Source organism: Akebia trifoliata, chromosome 15 (genome assembly GCF_017979445.1).
Source record: "Akebia trifoliata isolate Shusen 1 chromosome 15, ASM1797944v1, whole genome shotgun sequence".
NCBI lineage: Eukaryota > Viridiplantae > Streptophyta > Magnoliopsida > Ranunculales > Lardizabalaceae > Akebia > Akebia trifoliata.
The window spans coordinates 8,439,104-8,465,392 of record NC_141389.1 but is presented as its reverse complement, the minus strand read 5'-3'; the positions used below and the strand labels follow the sequence as shown (position 1 = coordinate 8,465,392).

The 26,289-nt window shown below is 36.2% G+C and overlaps 2 protein-coding genes across 6 annotated transcripts; both read left to right on the top strand.

The window, feature by feature from the left end:
* Positions 1–9,748: 9,748 nt before the first annotated feature.
* Positions 9,749–17,073, top strand: LOC147384217 (uncharacterized). Its single transcript, XM_086424891.1, is given in 4 exon segments — positions 9,749–11,234; positions 13,981–16,311; positions 16,314–16,586; positions 16,712–17,073. Coding segments are annotated over 4 exon segments (4,452 nt in total).
* A 4,791-nt stretch (positions 17,074–21,864) lies between these two features.
* LOC147384216 (putative copper-transporting ATPase HMA5) lies at positions 21,865–25,555 on the top strand. Of its 5 annotated transcripts, XM_086426839.1 has the most exons (6): positions 21,872–22,515; positions 23,674–23,943; positions 24,115–24,408; positions 24,500–24,754; positions 25,095–25,349; positions 25,458–25,553. In XM_086426839.1, the coding sequence occupies exons 3-6, from the start codon at positions 24,349–24,351 to the stop codon at positions 25,506–25,508; spliced, it is 621 nt and encodes a 206-aa protein (XP_086282965.1). In that variant the 5' UTR covers positions 21,872–22,515; positions 23,674–23,943; positions 24,115–24,348; the 3' UTR covers positions 25,509–25,553. The 5 variants fall into 5 exon arrangements, with proteins under 5 accessions (XP_086282964.1, XP_086282965.1, XP_086282967.1 ...); XM_086426838.1 differs by lacking the exon at positions 23,674–23,943 and having other exon boundaries at positions 21,865–22,515; positions 24,203–24,408; positions 25,458–25,555; XM_086426841.1 differs by lacking the exon at positions 23,674–23,943 and having other exon boundaries at positions 24,192–24,408.
* The last annotated feature ends 734 nt before the right edge of the window (positions 25,556–26,289 follow it).

Genomic DNA, 26,289 nt, shown 5'->3' with positions numbered 1-26,289 from the left:
GAAAATTGTTATTCAATAAAAACATTATTTTCAAGAGTGCAATAAAATTATTTTCCTTCTAAATAATCATTGAATGGATGAATTGTTTAATGGATTGGTGCACAAAATTCAATAAAATCTCAGGGTTCATTTAAAATGTTATCAAGGGGGTGACACTGAAATTGGTTAAATTTATCTTCAAAGAGGTTTAAGGGTTATCATTATACTTAAGCTCAATCGTCCATCATTTAACTAGGGTTGTAAATTCGATCAGTTAGAACAAACGTCAGTACCAAGTCAACAGTTAGAAATAACCTCAGAATTTTTCAATATCGCACAGTTGTTCCTTTAAGATCACCGTGCCTCAATCCTGTTGGTTGTAAGCAATGTCTCAGTCCTCAGTCCTAATCACGCCCGTTGTGGGTAGTTGTCTTGAGTTTTCATGAGTTATTTGGGTTAGCTCGAGTCTTTTTTTTTCAGCAAGGTCATGTCTTCTTTAAATTGAGTCTACTATTTTCCTATTGAATCGAGTTAGTTTATCGAGTTTATAGAGGTGTCTGTCGCCCCTTCTGAATTTGATTGGATAAAGAAAATTTTTGAATACCTCGAGCGCATTAAAAAATTAACTAATAATCTAGCTTCAAGGATATATTTTTCTCCTGAACAAGAAGATAAGAGTCGGGCTAAAGAAAGCAAAGGTCATTGACCTCGGAACAGAAATAAATTCCTAAAGAGATTCAAATAGAAACCATCCTATCTTTAGAGGAACACAAGGGGATAATGAATTTTCTCAGAAATTTCAAAAGACTTGTTTGCGTGGGCCTATGAGGATATGTTAAGTGCAAGCTTGGGTGTTGTCTAACACATGATAGATACTGGCTTGAGAAAATGAGATCAAGGAAGATGTTACAAAATGTATTATTGCTACATTTCTCAAAATGGTAAAGCTCCCAAAATAGATTACCATTCTCAAACTAATGAAACAGTTGAAGCAGTATTGATCTCTGATAATAGGTCGTACATCAAAGCTTAAGGTATCACTCTGTGTTCAAAGTTCAAGATTCGACATCACATTATCTCTTTACTGTTCTCAGATTAATGGAAAGGTTGAAGCAGCCAATAAAATATCTCAAAACAATCATCAGGAAAATGTGTCAATCACATCGAGATTAATCTGAAAAATTTTCATTTGCACTATGGGCATATCGAACTTCAATTCGATCCTCTACTAGAGCTACTCCTTACTCCTTAGTGTATGGCATGGAGGCGGTCTTGCCAATTGAAATTGAAATTCCATCTCTCAGAGTTTTGTTGGAAAGTCAGTTGTTAGAAACAGATTGGGTTCGCCAACGGTATGAAGAATTGAATTTGATCGAAGAAAAATAACTGAGAATTTTGTATCACGTGCAAGGTTATCAAAGAAGAGTCGCCCGTGCATTTGACAAAAAGATCAAGGCCCGTCACTTTCAAGTCGGGGATTTAGTATTCAAAGATAATCGGGCACCTATCTTTGACCATAGAGGGAAGTTCAAACCAAATTGAGAAGGTCCGTACATCATTAAGAAATATTACCAGGAAAAGCTGTCAGGCTTCAAGATTATGATGGATCGAATTACCAGAACCAATCAACCTTGACCAAATCAAACAGTACTACATTTAAGGAGGCCATTTTTGGCCGAATCAATTTTCCTACTACCTAGTTCATTATCTCCTTTCTCAACCCCTTTGCAGCCTGTTCAAAAAGAGAAAAAATATGCCTTTTACTTTTTAGCCTGATTACCTAACCTAGGGGAGGAAAAAATTTGAAATACGTTTTGGTCTGATCCTAAAAAATCTGGGGTACGTAAGCAACCTAAGAAGTTACTTCAGGCCTGACCACATCAAAATAAAAGAATAGATTCCCTGCCAAAGAAAAAATCTAAAAAAAAAAATTAAAAAGTAAAAGAAATATCATCCAAAATGGGGAAGAAAATTCAACAAACAATTTTTAAATGAAATGCCACACAAGGGGCATTTAGGTTTTTGAGCCTCAAAATTCCTTTCTTTTTATACCCAGTCGTAAGTCCACCTATAAAAGTCCTCCTAAGTACCGTACGAAAAGTCAAGGAAGATAGCAAAGCATGATCAGACAGTAACTTTAGAAGTTCAGAGGAGAAGAAAAAGATAAAAAAATGATGAAGCCTGCTAAGTTGAAAATCTGAAAAAGGCGACTTAGGCAAAAATTAATACAAGCTCGCAAGGTTGAAAATCTAAAAGGACAACTTTGACAACAATTAGAGCAAAAAAAAATGCTCGTTAGATCGAAAATCTGAAAAGACGATCTAGGCAAAAGCTAGAGCAAGCTTAATAGATTGAAAACCTGAAAAGACGATCTGGCCAAAAGTTACAGTACAAAGAAAAATAGAAGAAAATCCCAAGATGAGGGTAGTCTGAGCTGAAACATCAGAAGTCTGAATAGTCAAGCTCAATACTTAGCTTAAACCAGGCATAGACTCAGAAGCCACAAGTATTTTGTCTACGATCGAGCTGAAAATTATTACTTTCCCAAGTGAACCAAGGGAGATAAGGGTGAATTCTATGATGTGTCTCGAAAAGAAATAATTTTGTTCTCTTGAGCCTGACTCAAAACCTTCAATAAAATTAATCAAAATTAAAAGTTAAGTCTTTATTGCGCTTGTGGTAATCAAATATTTCAAACCTTCATACAAGGGGCATTTTCTTCCTTCTTTAATATAACTTTTCCCCTTATACTAGGGGCATTTTTTTAATTTTTGCATGATGTGTTCAATTATCTTCAATGCCATGTTCATTGTCAAACTAGGGGCATTTTGTTTTGAGCAATGTTAATCCTAAAAGATAATAAGAACCCCAAACTTAAGGTTACTCACTTGATAACAGTTTTTCGAAAAACCCTTGAGGTTCAAAAGAAATAAAAACTCAGGTTTTAACTTCATAAAAATTTTGGATAAAACCTTGAGGTTCAAACAAAAGTATTTTGGATCTAACATTTGGAATAGGAGATAGGACATTCATTTTTTCCCAGATCAATTCCTTCATTCTCAGTTTTACTCAACCATATGCCGCCAAGGGTTTTCTTGGAATTATGCTCAGATGCCGCCGAGGGTTTTCTCGGAACTATACTCAGATGCCGCCAAGGGTTTTCTTGGAATTATGCTCAGATGCCACCGAGGGTTTTCTCGGAACTATGATCAGATGCCACCGAGGGCTTTCTCGGAACTATGCTCAATTACCGCCGAGGGTTTTCTCGGAATTATGCTCAGGTGCCGCCAAGAGTTTTCTTGGAATTATGCTTAGATGCCGCCGAGGGTTTTCTCGGAACTATGCTCAGATGCCGCCGAGGGTTTTCTTGGAATTATGCTCAGATGCCGCCGAGGGTATTCTCGGAACTATGCTCAGTTACCGCCGAGGGTTTTCTCGGAATTATGCTCAGATGCCGCCAAGGGTTTTCTTGGAATTATGCTCAGATGCCGCCGAGGATTTTCTCGGAACTATGCTCAGATGCCGCCAAGGGTTTTCTTCGAATTATGCTCAGATGCCGTCGAGGGCTTTCTTGGAACTATGCTCAGTTACCGCCGAGGATTATCTCAAAATTATGCTTAGATGCCGCCAAGGGTTTTCTTGGAATTATGCTCAGATGCCACCGAGGGTTTTCTCGGAACTATGCTCAGATACCGCCAAGGGTTTTCTTGGAATTATGCTCAGATGCCGCCGAGGGATTTCTCGAAACTATGCTCAGTTACCGCCGAGGGTTATCTCGGAATTATGTTCAGATGCCGCCAAGGGTTTTCTTGGAATTATGCTCAGATGCCGCCTAGGGTTTTCTCGAAATTATGCTCAGATGCCGCCAGCCGAGGGTTTTCTTGGAATTATGCTCAGATACCGCCAAGGGTTTTCTTGGAATTATGCTCAGATGCCGCCGGGGATTTTCTCGGAACTATGCTCAGATGTCGCCAAGGGTTTTTGTGGAATTATGCTCAGATGCCGCCGAGGGTATTCTCGGAACTATGCTTAGTTACCGCTGAGGGTTTTCTCAGAATTATGCTCAGATGCTGCCAAAGGGTTTTCTTGGAATTATGCTCAAATGCCGTCGAGGGTTTTCTCCGAATTATGCTTAGATGCCGCCAAGGGTTTTCTTGGAATTATGCTCAGATGCCGCCGAGGGTTTTCTCGGAACTATGCTCAGATGCCGCCGAGGGCTTTCTTGGAACTATGCTCAGTTACCGCCGAGGATTATCTCAAAATTATGCTTAGATGCCGCCAAGGGTTTTCTTGGAATTATGCTCAGATGCCACCGAGGGTTTTCTCGGAACTATGCTCAGATGTCGCCAAGGGTTTTCTTGGAATTATGCTCAGATGCCGCCGAGGGATTTCTCGAAACTATGCTCAGTTACCGCCGAGGGTTATCTAGGAATTATGCTCAGATGCCGCCAAGGGTTTTCTTGGAATTATGCTCAGATGCCGCCTAGGGTTTTCTCGGAATTATGCTCAGATGCCGCCAACCGAGGGTTTTCTTGGAATATGCTCAGATGCCGCCAAGGGTTTTCTTGGAATTATGCTCAGATACCGCCAAGGGTTTTCTTGGAATTATGCTCAGATGCCGCCGGGGGTTTTCTCGGAACTATGCTCAGATGTCGCCAAGGGTTTTTGTGGAATTATGCTCAGATGCCGCCGAGGGTATTCTCGGAACTATGCTTAGTTACCGCTGAGGGTTTTCTCAGAATTATGCTTAGATGCTGCCAAAGGGTTTTCTTGGAATTATGCTCAAATGCCGCCGAGGGTTTTCTCCGAATTATGCTCAGATGCCGCCAAGGGTTTTCTTGGAATTATGCTCAGATATCGTCAAGGGTTTTCTTGGAATTATACTCAGATGCCGCCGAGGGTTTTCTCGAAATTATGCTCAGATGCCGCAAGGGTTTTCTTGGAATTATGCTCAGTTGCCGCCGAGGGCTTTCTCGGAATTATGCTCAGATGCTGCCGAGGGTTTTCTCGGAACTATGCTCAGTTACCGCCGAGGATTTTCTCAGAATTATGCTCAGATGCCGCCAAGGGTTTTCTTGGAATTATGCTCAAATGCCGCCAAGGATTTTCTTGGAATTATGCTCAGTTGCCGCCGAGACTTTTCTCGGATTATGCTCAGTTTATGCTCAATCTATGCTCAGATTATGCTCAGTTTACGCTCGAATTATGCTCAGTTTATGCTTAATTCATTTTTATTCTATACTCAGATGTTACTCAAACTCTTTGAAATCTATCCCAGATTTTGAGCCCATACACTTGCACAGTTATTACATCAGTCAAGGAGAATTTTCTAAAATTCAAGGATCTAACGCCGTCAGTGAGAGTTCTCAAGGATCTGACAACCTTTTAGTTCGAGGAGAGTTTAACCCTCAAAGATCCGAACGCCTTGATGAATTGCTAAATCAGGCTGCAAAATGAACTATCACTAGCTTTGACATTTGGATATCGCACTATCTACCAAAAAAGATTTGCTATCTAGTTTGATTCAACCCTCTGCCAAAGAGGGACATCTGTAGACACCCCATTTTTGCACTTGCCTGATTAATCAACTCGTCAACCCGATCACAACGGTTTCCAATGATGGATGTTTATTCCAATGCTTTATTTTGTTACCATATATGTTTCAGAAATCCGGATGAGGTATCTTGAACTGAAAAAACCTTAGAAACCATGCTACGCTAGGAAAATACAACCCCAGAAACGTAGAAATCATCATATTGCAGACCAAAAAGAAGCGTCACGATAAAAATCATTAAAAATGACCAAATTACCAAAATACCCCTAACATCAAAAAAATCCTAGAGCCTACATTACGCTTAGGAAAACCCATTCAAACACATAAAATAACAAATTGAAATCAAATAAATCATTTCACCAATTTTCACAGAATTTGACAAAATTACGAAAATGCCCCTCATCAAGTTCACACCATTTCATAAAAAAACTTCATAAATGACAACAACCAACACTCCCATTGAATTCCTTACGAAAAATTGATTCCAAAACATTTTGAAACATTGAAAAATGACTTAAAACGTAAAAAATCCTCTCCGAGGGCAAAATGGTAATTTCACAATTTTAATAATTAAAAATTTCAAAATTAATAAATAAATCATTAAATAATGTAAAGTGAAACATTAATAAAATTAATTTTAAAATTTGAACTAAAAAATCGATCAATTAGGCTTTCAGGCAAAATTGTTGATGGTTCGCATGATATTTCTTTAAGGACCCCTCCATTTGGGGGTCCAAAGAATTAAAGATATAATAGAGGGGGGTTCTCCAAAAATTTAAAGTCAATGAAACAAGACTAAAGTCAAGATATTAAAGTCAATCAAATAAGACTAAAGTCAAGATATTAAAAGCCAACCAAGAAAGACTAAAGTCAAAGTATTAAAGTCAATCTCATAAGACTAAAGTCAAAACCCTAAATCAAAACCCTAATCTAAACTAATCAAGTCAATCTCATAAGACTAAAGTCAAAATCCTAAATCAAAACCCTAATTTGAACTAATCAAGTCAATCTCATAAGACTAAGTCAAAATCCTAAATTAAAATCCTAAAGACTAAGCCCATCTCATAAGACCAAAGTTAAAACCCTAATTAAAACTCTAAAAGAAACCCTAATAAAACCCTAATACTTCTAAAAATTTTATAAATGGGAGCCTCCACACCTTATTTTCGTATCAAAGAAAAAACCCTAGGAAAAGTAGGTGAAGAAGCCTCCACAACCTCTCCAAAACCCTAATTTTGGAGTCCCAACTCCTTACCTAACACCCCTACTTCGATTTCAGCCTGAGAAACACCTAGGAACCTCTCAAAAATACTTCAAAAATCCACAACAAATTCAAAGCACCCAGATCCAAGAAGGAGATACCTTACCTCGGAGATCAGAAATTAGATCCGAAGATAGAACGAAGTTAGGAGTACGGTACAAGGAGCCATTTTCACCAGATCTGAGGGAATAGCACTTTTGCAGATCGAAAGTAAGATTTTTCGTTATTTTTTTTAATCTAGGTTTGTCATTAACTGTGTAGTTTTATTTAGGATAAATAGAGACCGGCATTGGCCGGACGGGGTTGGTGCCTAACACCTTCCAACCTCGTAACATGATCCCCGGATTCAGATTTTCTGTAGTAAATTAGTTTATTATTTGTTTTAGAGTCAGTTTGGTTCCTAGACCATAATAAATAGGTGGCGACTCCCAAACCTCAAGGGTCAAAAGTGGATCTGCGCACCCCGCGGATCGAGGGCGCTTTCATTATTAAAGGAAAATAATTGTGGGGTCATATTGATTGGAGTGCTCTCGCACCTCAAGGTGTTGAGGCTTTGTCTAAATGGAAAATTAGGGATGCTTGGGTTATGACTTGGATCCTTAGCTCGGTTGAGCCTCATCTTGTTCTCAATTTGAGGCCTTATAAAACTGCTGCTACTATGTGGAATTATCTCAACATGGTCTACAATCAAGACAACTCCGCTAGGCGATTTCAATTGGAGTATGAGATGGCTAATTTCACACAAGGAAGTCTCTCAATTGAGGAATATTTTTTTGATTTTCAAACTCTTTGGGCTGATTATTCCGACATTGTTTATGCTAATGTTCCCGCTGCAGCTCTTTCTGCCGTCCAAGTAGTGCATGCAACCAGCAAGCATGATCAGTTCTTGATGAAGCTACGATTTGACTTTGACATTGCACGGTCTAATCTGATGAATCGTCATCCTATACCATCTATGGATGCTTGTTTGAGTAAACTTCTTCGTGAGGAGCAGCGTATCATAACTCAAGCTACCATGGAACATCGGGCTAATGTTAGTGCACCTGTTTCTATGGCTTATGCAGTACAGGGGAGGAATAAGGGTAGAGACATGAGTGCTGTCCAGTGCTTTAGTTGTAAAGCTTTTGGTCATATTGCTCGGGATTGTCCTAAGAAGTTCTATAACTACTACAAGAAATAGGGTCATATTATCTCTACTTATCCCATTCGACCTGAAAGGAAGCAGGGTATTGCTTATCATGCCTCCATTGTTGTCTCTAGTTCAGCTGCATTGCCTGCTGCCACACCGATTGTTCCTATTCATTCTCCTACAACCTTAGCAAACCCGAATACACTCACTCCTGAAATGGTACAACAAATGATCATTTCTGCTTTTTCTACTTTTGGGCTCTCAGATAATCAGAAAATTTTTTCTAAGCCATGGTATTTTGACTCTGGAGCCTCTAACCATATGACCAATACTGTTGTTCCTCTTTCCAATATCAGAAGTTATGATGAAAAATTAAAAATTAACACTGCTGATGGCAGTTCTCTGCCCATTAGTGCTATTGGTGATCTTTCCTCTTCCTTAACTAATGTTTTTGTATCTCCTGACCTCTCCACAAATCTTATTTCTATTAGTCAATTGGTTGATAATAATTGTAATGTCCATTTCTCCCATTCTGGTTGTGTTGTGTAGGATCAAGTGTCAAGGAAGATGATCGTGAAGGGTTTAAAGTAGGATGACTCTTTCCTCTTTATGTCTCTCTTTCCACTATTATTCCTAGTTTTCGTTTACTTTCCTTTGCATGTAATGTTGTTGGTTCTGGAAATAAGATGTGGCATAGACGTCTAGGCCACCCAAACTCTGATGTAATTCGTACTTTGTTTAATTCTGGATTATTGGGAAATAAAGCATGTCCTTCTCTTGATCTTTCTTTTGATTGTATATCATGCAAACTTGGCAAAAGTAAAGTTTTACCTTTTCCTCATCATGCATCTCGCGCTTCACAATGTTTTGATATTATTCATAGTGATGTTTGGGGGATTACACCTGTTATTTCTCATGCGCATTACAAGTACTTTGTTACTTCCTCCGGGCTAAGAGCAAAGTTTTTTTAGTCTTTAAGCGCTTTCTTGCACTTATTGAGACTCAATTCTCTGCCAGCATCAAAGTCCTGCGCTTTGATTCTGGCGGTGAATACATGTCTAATGAGTTTCAGGACTTTCTTCAAAACAAAGGGATCATCTCTCAGCGCTCTTGTCCTTCGACACCACAGCAAAACAATGTTGTTGAGAGGAAAAATTGCCACCTTGATGTGGTATGAACTCTTTTACTTGAATCCTTTGTTCCTCTTCATTTTTGGTGTGAAGCACTTTTCACTGCAGTTCATTTGATCAATCACTTACCTTCTCCTACATTAAATCATGTTTCTCCTTTCTTTAAGTTGTTTGGTCATTCTCCTTTATATTCTGATCTTCGTACATTTGGTTGTGTTTGTTTTGTGCATCTTCCTACTCATGAACGACATAAACTTACTGCTCAATCTGTTACGTGTGTTTTTCTTGGTTATGCTATCCCTCAAAAGGATTATGTTTGTTATGATCCTAATGCACGTCGTATACGGGTTTCTCGGAATGTGATTTTCTTTGAAAATCAATATTTCTTTCCATCTCATGTTGGGCTACCATCTGCATCTTTATCTCTTCTGCCTAGTTTTTCTGATTCATCAACAATTGTGAAAAGATTCAAACCTGGTTTTGTGTATGAAAGACGTAGTCAACATGAGTCCGGTCCCACTTCCTCTGTGTCCCCTTCCGATATTGACTCGGCGCCTGTTGCTACTCCCACTTCCACCACTCTTCGTTGGTCTACTTGTCCTTTTCAACCCCTTAACTGGTAGGGTTTCTTCTTTCATGTCTCTCTTGTCGCTACTTTATCCACTATTTTCATTCCTTCTTGCTACAAACATGCCATGGAACATGAGTGTTGGAAAAATGCAATGCAAGTAGAACTTCAAGCACTTGAGGAGAATCACATTTGGGATATTGTTCCTTGTCCTCCTACAGTCAAACCTATTGGGAGTAAATGGGTTTTCTCTGTAAAACTTCGTTCTGATGGCTCTTTGGATTGGTACAAAGTTCGCCTAGTAGCTTTGGGTAATAAGCAGGAATATGGGGTTGATTATGAGGAAACATTTGCTCATGTTGCCAAAATGACCACGGTTCAATCCATCTTAGCTATTGCCGCTTCACAGTCATGGCAATTACATCAGATGGATGTGAAGAATGCCTTTCTTCATGGTGATCTCCAGGAAGAGATTTACATGAAGCTTCCCTCTGGTATGACTAGTTATTCTCCTCATGATGTCTGTAAGCTAAGGCGTTCTTTGTATAGGCTCAAGCAGGCACCTCGGGCTTGGTTTGAGAAGTTTCTTAGTACACTTCTTTCATTCAGTTTTACACAAAGTCAGTATGATTCTTCTCTCTTCTTCTACACGTCTGAGTTTGGTATAGTCCTTCTCTTGGTCTATGGGGATGATATTATCATTACTGGCACTGACTGTGGTTTGATTACTAAGCTTCGGCAGTTGTTACATGCAACTTTCCACATGAAAGATCTTGGCCAACTCAAATACTTCTTAGGATTGGAAGTTCATCATCGAGCCCATGGTATTTTCGTGAACCAGCATAAGTATATTCAAGATCTTATCACTTTGGTTGGTTTGGAGGACACTTCTTCTGTTGATACTCCTATGGAGGTAAATGTCAAATATAGGAAAGATGAAGGGGACCTTCTGGATGATCCTACTCTCTATCGGTGCCTGGTTGGGAGTCTTATCTACTTGACCACTACTCGACCTGATATCTCCTATGCTGTTCATCAGGTCAGTCAGTTTATGTCTTCTCCTCGGCATTTCCATTATGCTGCAGTTCGCCGCATCATCTGCTATCTTCGAGGTTCACCTACTCGTGGGTTGTTCTTTCTTACTGGCTCCTCTCTTCAACTTTTTGCCTATAGTGGTGTTGATTGGGCTGGATGTCCAGATACACGTCGATCTACTACAGGTTGGTGTATGTTTTTAAGTGATGCCTTAATTTCTTGGAGCTGTAAGAAACAAGATCGTGTTTCTAAATCCTCTACTGAGGTCGAGTATCGTGCCATATCTACTGCTTGTTCTGAAATTGTATGGCTACACGGTCTTCTTGAGAAGCTCGGGTTTCCTCAGTCTACTTCTACCCCTCTTCATGCCGATAACACTAATGCTATTCAGATTGCCACCAATCCTGTTTTTCATGAACGCACTAAGCACATTGAAGTTGATTGTCATTCTATTCGAGACACCTTGGAAAGTCGGGTGATATTTCTTCCTCAGATATCTTTTGATCTTCAAGTGGCTGATGTCTTCACCAAAGCTATGACTCGACAGCGAGATCAATTTCTTTGGCAAATTTTTGTTGGTTAACTTACCAGCATCAATTTGAGGGGGGATGTTACTGTATACAATTTTAGAAGTTTATACAATTTAGGACTCTAATATTAGCTGTACAGATTATCTTGCCATGTATATATGCTGAATATTAGGAATCAGGTACATGCTGAATATTAGCTGTACATATTATCTTGCCATGTATATATGTTGAATATTAGGAATCAGTTAGATTCTATGTATAACATATACTTCCATGTATAGATGGAATTGAATAAAGAAAATGGAGGTTGCTGAAGTTAGAGAGCAACACTTCCAAAAAGTTCTGGTTTCTCTAGTATTCTGACAGTTTTGACAACCCCCTTTTTCGGCCTTTTTGGTGATCATCTTTGTAATCAACAATTTTATAGTTTTTTTTTTTAATTTACTTAAGGAAATTTTGGTCATTTTTCTAGAATTCACCAACTAAAAAGTTGTGAAACAAACAAGATTTTCAGGCTTTTGTGTGAAGCCTAGTACTTTTGTAATTTCTATAACAAACAAGATTCTCCCAGATGCAACTTCCTAGACTTTGGACTTCTGCTTCTCCTAGGCACAAAAGTCTGAAGTAGAAGATAGAATATGAAACATATAGACTCTAAGTAAAAAATTAACCATATAAATTTGAATTTTATGACGTGCATCTCCAATCCAGAGTTTGCTCAGTAATAAACTTGATAAAGTGAGGTTTGGTGGGTAATAAACATCATAAAGTAAGGTTTCCTTGAAGTTGTCAAAACTCCAAGGGAGTTTTTGTAATAAAAATGCAATAGTTGGGTTTGTTGGGTAAATCTCTCTTTCAAAAATTTCATAAATAGAAGTGTCCTAAGAAATCTAAAATTTTATTAAGAATTCTTGGATGATGATTACATTTAGCTATTGGGTTAAAAATAATTTAAAACATCCGGTAATATGGAAAGACAATCAATCATTCCAATATTCTAATATACCTAATTGATACTAATTGAACCTAATTAATGCAAATCTAATATCTTCAAGATATATATGTGATGACATACACCATAGCAATGATATAGTGTATCTCATGCACATTATTATATTGCATACACCTTATCTCTATTATCCTCCCGCAATTGTATGGTCTTTTGGAGAAAGACTATGGAATTGATTACATAAAATATTAACCCTTGATCTCATTAAGAATATGAAGATGGACAGCCAGAAACATTTGATCATGCTTGATGGTGGTCATCGCTTATTTGTGAAGTCCATCATTGTCATATCGTGCTCATTTTTGAATTTGTTGGAGCTGGTGGCCCATTAGATCAAGTCTGTCATGATCTCTTCCAATAGCATACAAACAAGGATGTGCAGTTTAAATAGAATTCTCATTGAAGAGATTTTAAATAAAAATAAAATTGAAATCTTGAGGTATTAATTGTGATATAGGGAGGTTTGTAGAAATACAGAGAAATGTAGGATTTTTATTGGAAAAAAATCACCAAAAACTAATAAAAGGAACAAAATGATATAGGTTCGATGATGGTGGTGGCAACACACCAAGATCGATGTGCTCAGAGGAGCTTGACTTTTGATTCCATGTAGAAATCTTAATTTTATTGAGAAATCTTGGGTGAATATTACATGAACCCTGATAGGAAATTTATAGGGATTACATCAGCCAAGATAATGAAAATAGCCTAATATAAACATTTTAATTTAGTAGAACTTCCTAATGTAGAATATCCTAATTGATATTGCTACATATATTATTCTCCAACACTACCTTCATTTGGAGATGGGATACATTTATATGATACAATGTATCTCCTGTATCGTAATATGTTGCATTCAGTTCTTTGACATCCTCCCGCAATTGCATGGTCCTTTTAAAAAGGAATAAGCAATTGACTTCTCTAAATAATATCTCCTGAACTCATTAAATGACACATTGTTAGATTGTCAAAAATCCAATTCTACTTCTTGGTGTTCATCGTCTGTCTGTGAAGTCCATCACCGTGGTATGCCACTCTTTTTTTGAGTCTATTGGAACCGATGGCCTACGAGACTAGGTTTGTCATGATCTCTCCCAAGAGCAAAGAAATTAAGATTGTGTTGAACTAAACTTTGGTAACTCTTTACCCATATAGAAATACAAAATAAAAAGAAGAAAATTATTTTCCAAGAGAATATTATGTCTAATATCTACGAAATTTGGCCTCTCAGCATTTTTATAAAAAGTGAACAGTGTGGAAATTTCTATCTGGATAAGGGTCAGATGGAAGTATTAATAGCAAATGAGTTAAAATCTTGTTGGCAATAGCTTTTGCGTCAACCATGGATTGTGATTAAATGAGTTAAAGTCTACATTTTAGGGTCCACACGTAGATCAAAATTAGCCACAAAATTAGCCGTCCAAGTGGTGCCCACACCACTAAAGTCTAGTCCTATTCCAAGTAAAAATATATTTATTTTATTATTTAAATAATTATTAATGTGTGGGCATAGCTTGGTAGCTAAAGACAGCCGCAGATGACATTGGCTTTTGCGTGAATCATGGTTTGAGACTAATCCTATTCCAACGACTTTTCTAATCCTATTCCAACGACTTTTCTAAGTGCAATGTACAATTGTTTCAACGGCTGTTTGCCTATAAATTTCACTCAAGAAGATCCTTTTCAGTGAAGAGCTTAATTTTCACCATATGATGAGTACATTAATTGGTTTCTTTCTTTTTCAATATTCCCTAATTTTCTTGTTTATTTGCTTGCCAACAGGCTTGGCAACACCCAGCATCCAAGGGAATGAAACTGATCGACTTGCCTTACTTGCCTTCAAGGATCTCATTCATGACCCTCTACAAGTTATGAAATCTTGGAATAGTTCTTTTCATTTTTGTGAATGGGAAGGCATTACATGCAGTCGTCCACATCAAAGGGTGATAACGTTGAACCTGCAGTCCCAAGGGTTGGTGGGTTCCCTATCTCCCTATATTGGGAACCTCTCTTTCCTAAGGAGTATTAATCTCCAAAATAACAGCTTCCAAGGTAAAATCCCTCAAGAAGTCGGTCGTTTGTTCAGGTTACAAGAATTCAACCTGAGCAATAATTCTTTTGTGGGAGAAATTCCAGTCAATTTGTCCCACTGCTCCCACCTCAAAATTCTCCGTTTATCTTGGAACAATCTCGTAGGAAACATTCCCATCGAGATTGGCTTTTTGTCCAAGCTCACTGCCATGTATCTAGGTACCAATAATCTAACAGGAGGTATCCCTACTTCCCTTGGGAATCTTTCATCTCTCAACATTCTATCGCTAGAAGATAATAGATTGGAAGGAAGTATTCCAGATTCCCTCGGCCAATTGAAAAATTTGACAATTTTTTCAATTGGAATAAATATTTTGTCTGGCATGATTCCTCCCTCTATTTACAATCTCACGTATTTAGAAATGTTTTCCATAACACTAAATCAAATAACTGGGAGTCTTCCACTTGAGATAGGTCTCAATCTTCGTAATCTCCACTTATTTTTAATTGGAAGTAATAAATTTTTTGGATCAATTCCTGTATCATTTTCAAATGCTACAAGACTTGAGTGGTTTTACATCGTTCAAAACAATTTTATTGGGCAAGTCCCTAGTGAGCTGGGAAACCTAAAGGGCATTAAAGAGATAGGTTTGGATGAAAATAATCTTGGAAGTGGGAAATCGAATGACTTGGATTTCCTCAATTATTTAACCAACTCTACCTATCTACAATATTTGAGTATCAGTTACAATCATTTTGGAGGTAAGCTACCCAACTCTATAGCCAATCTCTCCAACCATCTAAATATGTTAAACCTAGGAGTGAATCAGATAATCGGAAGCATTCCATCTGAAATTGGGAAGCTTACTAACTTAATTGCATTGAGTGTGGATAATAACTTTCTCTCTGGTAGTATTCCCCAAGGCATCGGGATGCTTCAAAATCTACAGCTCTTGGACTTAAGTGGAAATATGTTCTCTGGACATATACCTAGCTTCCAAGGTAATCTCCCCCGGTTATTCTATCTCAATTTATCGTACAATTCCTTAGAAGGAAACATCATTTCAAATATTGGGAATTCTCAATATTTGCAAATTTTGGATCTTTCTAGAAACAACCTTAATGGAACCATACCCAAATGGGTAATTGGCTTATCGTCGCAGTTAATTTCTCTTAGCTTAGCAAACAATTCTTTGACTGGGTCCCTACCTTCGGACGTGGGTAACATGAAAAATCTTGAAGCACTTGATGTTTCCGAGAATAATATGTCAGGAGAAATACCTGGAACCCTTGGTAGTTGTCTGAGCTTGAAAATTCTTTATTTGCAAGGCAATTTCTTTCAAGGACCTATTCCCTCAATTTTTATTTCTTTGAAAAGTATTGAAGATATAGATCTTTCGCGTAATAACTTATCTGGACATATTCCGAAAGATTTAGAGGACCTTAAGTTCTTACAAAATCTGAATATTTCTTTCAATGACCTTGAGGGTGAGGTACCTAAAAAGGGAGTCTTTCAAAATGCAAGTACATTTACACTTTCTGGAAATACTAAGCTCTGTGGGGGCGTCCCAAAACTTCAATTACCTGCATGCCCCATCAAGAAATCTAAACAAAGAGGAACATCTCTTGCTTTCAAGGTAATAATCGTTGGGGCTATTCTATTTGCAATTGGGGTGACATCTGTTGTTGCTCTTTATTGGAAGAGAAATCCACGAATGAAATCCGTTTCCTCATTTTTCCTGGGTGATTGGTATAAAAGGCTTTCTTACAATGATCTCCATAAAGCAACAGAAGGTTTTTCCTCAGCCAACTTGATTGGTATAGGAAATTTTGGATCTGTTTATAAAGGAACGATTCGTCCAGATGAGAAGCATGTTGCGGTGAAGGTACTCAACCTTAACGTACGAGGAGCTTCCAAGAGTTTTATAACCGAGTGTAACGCTTTAAGAAAAGTCCGACACCGAAATCTACTCAAGATTATAACTACATGCTCAAGTGTGGATTTTAGAGGTAATGATTTCAAAGCTCTAGTTTTTGAGTTCATGTCTAATGGGAGTCTAGAAAATTGGTTGCACCCAAGTTCAGACGAGAGACCCTTACGAGAAATTTGAACCTTGGCCAAAGACTAAGCATAGCGATCGACATTGCTTCTGCATTGGATTATCTTCATAATCATTGCCATACACCAACTATTCATTGTGATCTAAAGCCAAGCAATGTTCTTCTCGATGACGACATGACCGCCCACGTGGGTGACTTTGGCTTGGCAAAGATACTTTCTAGCAGCACAAACAATTCCAGTGAAATTGAAACCAGTTCAATACTTATAAAAGGATCTATTGGGTATATTCCTCCAGGTAAGAATTTAATCTATATTCATTCTTTTGTTTTCAAATTTTTTACATATATCTTAAAATTATTTGTAATTTAAATTAGATCTATAACATGACTTAAATACTTACCCAACAATGCATGATTGCAGAGTATGGCATGGGTCTTGATGTCTCTATAGAAGGCGATGTATACAGTTACGGGATACTTTTGTTGGAGATGTTAACGGGAAAGAGGCCAACTGATGAAATGTTTACGGACGGTTTAAGCCTTTATCAGTTTTCCAAAATTGGTTTGACTGAGCGAGTGATGGAAATTGTGGATCCTCGTCTACGCTTAGAACAAGAACATAATGAAGCTATCAATGATGAGATGCAAGAATACCTGATTCGCATGTTTAAAATTGGAGTTTTATGTTCTGCAGAATCATTAGGTGATAGAATGGAAATCAAAGATGTTTTTGTGGAGTTGCAAGTGATCAAGAAAATGTTTCTTGAAGAGAGAACCCTTTAACAGGAAGATGAAACACTCCTATTTTGTTTAATATAGGTTTGGCATAATGCTAATTAGTTTCTCAAATGTTTTCTTTTCTTTTTGTAGTTTTGTCTAAGATTATCAATGTATACTTGTGTGTGTAATCGCTTGGTACATCTCTTGTACTTGTTGAAATAGAAAATTATTTAGTCAAGACATGTCTTTTTTTTTTTTCTCCAGAGTCTCAAGTTTCTCCAGAATTCTTTTCACTAGTAATTTACTGAAATGGAATGTTTTTTTTTTTTTTTAAGTTCATCTATCAAGAAATGAGTAAAGATGACTTTCAAAGGTTTTGGTAATAATAAGCTCACCAGAAGTAAAATTTAACAAGATCTCATTTTAAAGTACAAAGATGACGATCCACTAATATATATCTATATATAAGGTAGTGTTTGGCCACCAAATTGAGAATCAAATCCTCCCAAAAGTTCAGCCCATTTCCTATGGTAACTTGTTTTTTGAGATATATTTCTTCATTTGCAATTTCTTTAGTAAACCCTTAGTCACATTTTTCTAAATTATAACTTCTTCCCAACCTTTTGTACTATCAAAGAAGGGTAAGACTCTCCATTCTCTCTAACTAAAAGTACCAAACAACCATTGAAGTTTCACCAACATAGCTCTAGTTTTGAGGCACAAATCGTGAACCTGTAGATCTGTTCATTCTCGTGTTTGACCCACGATATATTGGAGCTTTTCACCAATGGTTATCATTCTCCTCTTTTTTTTTTTTTTTTCTTTCTTTTAAATTATTTATGCATTCTTATCAACCTTGATACATTTCTCCAACAAAGTTATATAAATGGAAAAATATAATATAGTAAAAACCTCATTGATTTTGCAAAACTTTAAATCATTATTTTGAAATGCTTATACCAAAAGATGGTCCGTAAGGGTATATATAAGCACTTGGAGACATTTCTAGACACTTAGGTGGTGTTTGATTGAGCTTCAAAACGCATAATTTCCAGCATTTGTGGTTAAAAGTTGCGTTTTGAAGCTCAATTAAACACGACATCAGCTTCGTAAAGCTGCGTTTCGTAATTTTCGATTTTTTTAACCACAGTTTGGAGATGCAGATGAAAGGAGCTTCTCACAACTGCGTTTAAAGGCACTGAAGTAAAATGACGTAAAATCCCTTCAACAAATAACCAATTTCCGACGAATGTCAGACTATATAACAGAACCCAATCTTTCATTTTTTGTCTTCATTCAACCTAAACCCACGACAACAGCTCTAGATCTCTTGCTCATGACGGTCGACATCTCTGATTGACGCCATTAACAAAACCCACACATGACGGTAGGCATTTCCGATCGGCAGGCATCTCTCTTTCTCATGCGATCGATTCATCGTTCAACCTAAACCCCACAGACACCACAAGATCCCCATTGATGATGGTAGGCATCTTTGATCGATGCCATTGACAAAACCCACACACGACAGCAGGCATCTCTGGTCAACGCCATCGACAAAACCCACACACGAGATAGAGAAAAAAGATTTGGTTGATTAGAATCAGAGGGTAACAGGGCTTTGACTCTACTATTGGTAGTAGTCTTCATCCTTGATCTCAATGCTTTCGTTCTTGCTGTTGTAGCATAGCAGAGGAGAAGTACACTAAGTCTTACTCTCTATGTTATGATTTGGCACATTTTAATAGAATTTAATAGAGAAATTTGCTAATTCTTGATACCCAATTATGCAAGCAATACGGAAAAGTGTGTCTTTGGTGTCAACTAATCATTAATCTTTCTTCTTCTTAGTTTTTTTTTTTTTTTTTTATTTTTAGCAATTAATCCTTTTGGCCAATACTAATTTATTGGTAGAAGGTAAATTGGTTCGACTCGAGCACTATGGATCTCAGATCAAGTGAGGGAGTAGAGAAGGTTGGGTTTATCCATTCTCATAGTTATCAAATAAGGCTGATACTGTGGAGATAGTGAATATTGTGATGTTTCAAGAGACTAGAAATATATAATTTTGGTAATAATGCACCCTATTTAGGATTCTAATGTCACCAGTTCAATGCATTTCTTTTTTATTCCTTCCTCATGGATCTTAATCCAACTTACACGGAATGTTGCTAACGAGTTGGGCTCTTTATTGTCCCAGGAGTGAGCATATGTTGTTGATTTGGGTATGGAGTCTTCTTGAGTTCTTTATATCAGTGGATTAGTTTTTACCTTTGCTTCATGTATGCAATCAACTCGCAAGTAAGATTTTCTACAAGTGTCTTAGACTATTGGTATCACTTTTTTAGTGTCATCCGATTCTTCATGATATATTACTCTATGTAAGGACAATGGTTATGGCATCATGGAACAAGATTGGGTCTAGTTGACTAAAAATTTGTGATTCCTAAACACGAATCTTGATCAGACATTTCATTGTGTTCATGCTAGGACATTGGAGAAGAATATTGGACAGCCAACAACTATCATAATAAATTGAGCATAGTATGGATGGGGATGCCGAGATGAATTGAAAGGAACGCTTGAATTCTTTTTCATAGAAAATAATGCATTCGAAATTTTTTAGTAGTTTAATAGCTGGATTAAGTTAGCAAAAGACTCGGATGGCCTTGGCATGTTCTATGAAGATTAATTATGGCACTAGTTAGAAGAGATGTTTAAGTTCCTTAAAAAACAAAGTAAGAGAAAGACCCAAAAGAACTTGGATGGGGATGGAGACTAAGAGGAATCATTAGAGATGTTTTCATAAATATCTCAATAATTTAATCACAAGTAAATTCATTTTAAAGAAAGAAAAGAATCACACTTCTTATAAATATATAAAAACACATTTATGTCCATAAAAATAGTATTTATATATTTTCATGCTTCTTATAATTTTATTATATTTATATATATTTAAAGTAATTATATATTTAGAAAGGTATTCTGATAATTTTTTATGCATTTTGGGTGCATTATGTTGGATTACGTATTATGAAGGTATTTGGTTTATTAGAAAATTTTCATATGTCCATTTTTAAGAGGAGATGTTGTCGAAATTTCTATAGAATTCTATAATTTTTTTTAGAATTATATATATTTTAAAATTAAAATAATTATTTTTTTAATTTTTTATATAATTTTATTATATTATATATATTTAGTATAATTATATATTTATAGGGGTATTTAAGTAATTTTTTATGTGTTCTGGGGTGCATTATGTTGGATTGTGTATTATACAGATATTTTGTTTATCAAGAAAATTTCATACGTCCATTTTAAGAGGAGATGCTATCGAAATTTCTATAGAATTCTATAATTCTTTTTAGAATTATAAATATTTTAAAAATTAAATAAATTTTTTTTAATTTTTTTATATAATTTTTATATTATATTATTTATATATAATTATTATTTACATAGCTTCTTCTAGTAATTTTTTATACGTTCTAGGTAGTGCATTATGTTGGTTTGTTTTTATGCAGATATATTTAGATATTATTAAATTATAAAATTTCATATGTCTATTTTATACAGAGAGATGCTATCGAAATTTTCTATAGAATTCTATAATTTTTTTTAGAATAATAAATATTTTTAAATTAAAATAATTATTTTTTTTAATTTTTTATATAATTTTATTATATTTATATATTATGTGTAATTATATATTTTAAGGGTATTCTGATAATTTTTTATGTATTATGGGTGCACTATCAACCTTAAGGGCATTCTGATCATTTTACCACAGACAACAATTTTAGAAGTTGTATCAAACAATAATTACTAGATTCTAGTAACAACACAACATTTTTCACAAACTCTATCAAACAAACTTTTCAGTGTTTCAGATTCTAACAACAGATTTTGACAGCAGAAGTTGACAGTAGATTTAGGTAGCTGAATCAATCAAGGCCTATCTTTCTCATTTATGAGTTTTTTAACCTTCTCAACTATTCTTAGAAGATTCTACATGAATTTGACTATTTTAACGTTTCTAACTTCTTGAATTTACTTTTCCCCCAATACCATAAGTACCCTTATTGACCTTTTATAAACTACTCTTGAATCTTTATATATTTACAAATTAGGTTAACTTACAACATTTTTCAAAGTATTATAGAAGATATTAATAGTAGGTTTGATGGTGCTGATCCAATCAATGATGGATCATGGGTTGCCTTGGAACGTTAAAATTGTCATGAAGTTAGTCCAAAGATTTTCTAATAGTAATAGGTATTGAGCATCCCTAGAAGAGGGAATCATTGAGATTAACATGCAAGTTCACTATCAAATTAATATTTGAGGAGGAATTAGGTTCTTTAGGTGGGATCACAACGGGCTGGGAAATTTCATTTTGTGTGGATGGACAACACAACATATTGGCTCTCATAGAGCTTCAGGCATAATCGAGGCATTACAATTTGCCTTGAAGAGATGTTTTAGTCGAATAGATATTAATATTTGTGGAGATTTTTCTTATGTTATCAGGAGCATTAATGCCATTAATGGTGCATGAAATTGAGCACTCGCATGTGGCAACGAATAGTCATCGTCTCTCTCTCCATCAATCTCTCTTCGATCTTTTTCTTCTTCTTCTTTTTCCTCCTTTCATTTCCTTTTCTCCCTTGAATAGGCTCTTAGAAGTTAGAACCCATTTTTCAAAGTAATAAACATGATGACATACTCTTGATTGTGATCCAGCGAGGGAGGCTAACATAGAGTGACTTTAAGCCCTCATCTCTTACTTCTTTCTTACAAAAAAAAAAAAAAAATCTTTTATAGTGGTGGGGCCCACGATTACACAACCCAACCACCCATGTCCTTATTTCACTTGAGACTTTCTCAATTTATTTGTATTCTAGTCAACCCTCCTTTACTTCTCTCTCTCTCTCTCTCTCTCTCTCTCCATTGAGCTTGAGAAACCCTAGATTTTCTTCTCTCTCTGGTTTTTTTTTTTTTTGATTTGATTCATACCTCTATACGTTTTTGTGAAGATTGGTATTAAAATCTGCATTTCTATTTGTTAATTTTTTGTCTGATTTTGGAGTGTTTCCTACAAACGTCTTTCCTCCAAACTAATGTGCACTAACCGTTTGTGAAAATTCGTAAGAGACTACTTAGCTTTTTTCCAATTCAATTTAGCTGTCACCAAGTCAATTTCAGTATATTATTCTTGTGACGCACCTCTTGACCTCACTCCTCTTATTTGATTTAATACTACATTTTCAAATTTGTGACGCACCTCTTAACCTCACTCCTCTTATAAAATAATAATAAATGACCTAAAAATCCTTGATTTTTTTCTCAAGACTAGTTATCTTATTAATGATGATGATGACGATGTCGACGATGAAGATGAGATGAATAAGAAAAAGATGGTGGTGGTGGTTACGAGTATGATGATGAGGAGGAGGGCATCAAGTCTTCTACTATTAATCAATAAGGGATATGTCATCGGTATGAATTTAAAATAGGACTAAAAATAGGTTGAATATGAGAATATTCATGTCTATATCTGAATTTTTTTAATTTGGATACGGATCCGTATATGTACCTGACTTAAAGCTTATTAGTTAAAATCATATCCGAATCATTTTTCTTTCACACTCGTATCTTGATCCGACCCAACCAAATTACTTGATCCAGGTTGGTTGGTTGGGTCTAAATTTTAGGCTTATCAACATTTTTTGGCAATATTTCTTTTTTAATTATTGTACTATTCTATTTTACCTTATTTTATTTTATATACGAATTCGTGTTATATTAAAATAGTCGAAGAAAGATATTTCGAAAAAATATAATTTTCAAAGTAATATATCATTCGAATGTAGGTGGATACAGGGGTGGATCTGTATCTGACTCGGATTGCATATTCGACTCATTTTTATTCGAATATAGTCTAAGGAATCAAACTTGCTAAATTTAGATTCCGATCACTTAGATTTCAAATAAAATCTAAATCATTGTACACGTGATACTCAATTATGTATGTGTACACGTGATTTCAACCCTATCAGGTTGAGTTACAAAATCATTACACATTCCTACCACGTCATTGTACACGTGACCATCGAAATCAACTATATTAGACAGCTTGGTTGATGTTGGCCATCCATCGAAATGAGGGGGCAACAATGGCTTGGAACCTACCGCCTACATTTTGCATCTGCTATCTATGATAACACCCCACTCCCACCAATATCAGACCACTGCCCAACAACCCCACCTTTGCATATTCTTCTTATATGTTATTTTGTTTTCTTTCCCCTTATATGTTTGTTTCTTCTTGTCTGCTCTTTTCTGTTTGGAAAATGTTGTTGGTTGTTTTTGTTGATTTGTTGCATCTAGTAACCATTATTGTGGTTTAAGGTGGAAGAGGTTTTTTAAAAGGGATCTTAGTTTAGGGATGGGTAGAATTGACTTTTTATAAATTGGAGGATGAGGCTTCTTGTAGATAGGTAGCTTTTTAAATATTGGGATTAGTGGTAGGAGTGGCTTTTTGTGCATTGGCAAAGAAGGAAACACTAACGGATGAGCAAAAATAAAAGAAATTAGTGTTAGGAGTGGCTGATTGAGTGATACTAATGGTGGCAACTCTTTTTGGAAAAAGAGTAGGTGCTGGAAAAAGGCTTTGAGAAAGTATTCAGTGCTGCTGACACGAAACAATAACGAAGAGCTGTTTCACTCTCAACCATTGGATTGGAAGAGTCAATCTGGGTGGTTGTGCAGCTATTTGTCAACATTGAATCGACAGTAAAGTTCGATCCACGAATCTTCTTTCTATCCAACGAATTGCAAGTCATCACCATCAAAAAGTTAATGTGGTTTTGTTTTCTTTCTTTAGTGCACCATTATTGGAGAAGCAGCCATGGTCAAAGGTCTTAGGTTAGAGATTATTGAATATGTGAATTTTTTCGTTTTTTCTGTTTTCTTTAGGTGCAAATCTCTAAGCTTTGTGATGTGATGCCTTGAGATTTGCATTGAAATAAATCACAGATCCAAGCTACATTGTTCATGGGTGTACATTTAATTCTTTGGATTTTTCATGATTTGTAGAATTGTTTTGCCTTCTAAATAAGGCTTACACTTAGTACTGCCTTCAGCCTTGAGGCTTACACCTCTCCTCACACCAGTGGGATAACAGGAGAAGCCCGACCAGTGGCAAAAAGGAAAGGAGATACGGTGATAGGAGGGACTTTGAATGAGAACGGAGCGTTACATGTTCAGGTTACAAGAGTTGGCTCTGAGAGTGCTCTGTCACAGATTGTTCGACTTGTCGAATCTGCACAGATGGCCAAAGCTCCTGTGCAGAAGTTTGCTGATCGTATCTCGAAGTATTTTGTGCCTCTGGTAAGATATAACTTTTTCCTCTCTTTCTTGTTTGGTCGATGTATAATTTTGTTTCAAGTCTTGAACAATAATTAATATTTCATATTTTCAGGTTATTATCCTTTCATTCTTCACTTGGCTTGCCTGGTTTTTAGCAGGAAAATTGAATGGCTACCCAAAATCTTGGATACCATCTTCAATGGATAGCTTTCAACTTGCTCTTCAATTTGGCATCTCTGTCATGGTCATAGTATGCCCATGTGCTCTTGGCCTGGCAACTCCTACCGCAGTTATGGTTGGTACTGGAGTTTGTGCTTCTCAAGGTGTACTGATTAAAGGGGGCCAAGCATTGGAGAGTGCACATAAGGTCAATGAATTATTCCATATTACTTTCATGTTTTTTATAGCTATATTTCAAAAGTCTTAAGTTTTTAAAGTCCAATGAAAGTTGATGAAATCAGCATTGAGTGGAGAAAGAATATTGGAGCTGGTGATTCCTGAGATTCATTCTGGTTTTAGCAAATCGTGTTTTAAGTATCTAGATTAGATGGAAAATTTGGATATATAATGTTTTTTTATCCTCTTTATTATACTAATGCAGGCCATTATGACTACAATTCTCGCTCTAGTTATGTTCTATTTTACAATCTCAACTCAAATTTTTTAATTAATAATAGAAGTTATAAGGATTAATTTTATCTTTGCAGGTGAATTGCATTGTGTTTGACAAGACAGGGACTCTCACCACTGGAAAGCCTGTAGTTGTCAACACAAGGCTCTTGCAAAACATGGTACTTTGTGTTGCTGGTGTCCTTTTCCCATCTACTGGATTCCGTCTACCTCCATGGATTGCTGGGGCTGCAATGGCAGCCTCATCAGTTAGTGTTGTTTGCTGTTCTCTCTTGTTGAAGAATTACAGAAGACCCACGAGCTTGGACAACCTAGAGATTAGTGGGATCCAGGTTGAGTAACCCATCATGATATGGTTGCTTTAGCTTTGTATATATATATATTCATGTGTAATAGGTAAGTTTGCTGAAGACTAATATCTTGTCATATTATTTTACTAGGTATTGAAGTTTGATGTAAGGTTTTTATGCTATGTACATAACTTGCAGTAGTGATCCTCAGCTGTTTATAAGAAAATGGATTTGGATTGAAGTTACTCTTTGAGTGTTTATTAAACGTTGTTTGAAGGCAATATATTGAAGTCATTCATAGTATTATTATGATTTATTAACTTTCATAAGCCTACAACAACGATGAAAAGAAATTGAAGAATACAAAAAGGAAATTGGTAACAATCATCACATTTGCTTTTGTCATGGAGGTAACGTACAACCTCAAGAGTTATCATATGCTTATAAAAAAGTTTGACACAAAAACGACGGCTTTAAGCCGTCATTTATATCAATTAATTAAATTTAAATTCGACAAAAAAATGACGGGTTTGGGCCGTCGTTTTATGTTGACTGACCATAACCGTCGTTTTCAACCACAGTTTTTTGACCCGTTCCAACCGTCGTTCACTAAAAACGACATCGATATTTACAACTGCTCTTGTGACGGCGGGGGCCGTCATAGTTATTAAAAACGACGGCTTTGGCCCGTCGTTTTTTGTGAAATATGACGTAGTGTCTATAGATTCTTAAACCTCGAGTTTTTATCAATTTCATTTGACCACTTTTTTTTTAAGAGAGCAACTATTGCCACACCACATTGACTAATGCCACACCAATTCTTATATAAATCACCAAAGAATTGCACATATTTGGTATGGTGTTAGTAAAAATTGGTGTGGCAAATAAATTTTATTTATTTTTTTTTATTTTTAAATTCTTCTTTGAGTTCTTAAGTCCTCAATCCATATAAATTCACGATAGATCAACCTACTAAAATTTT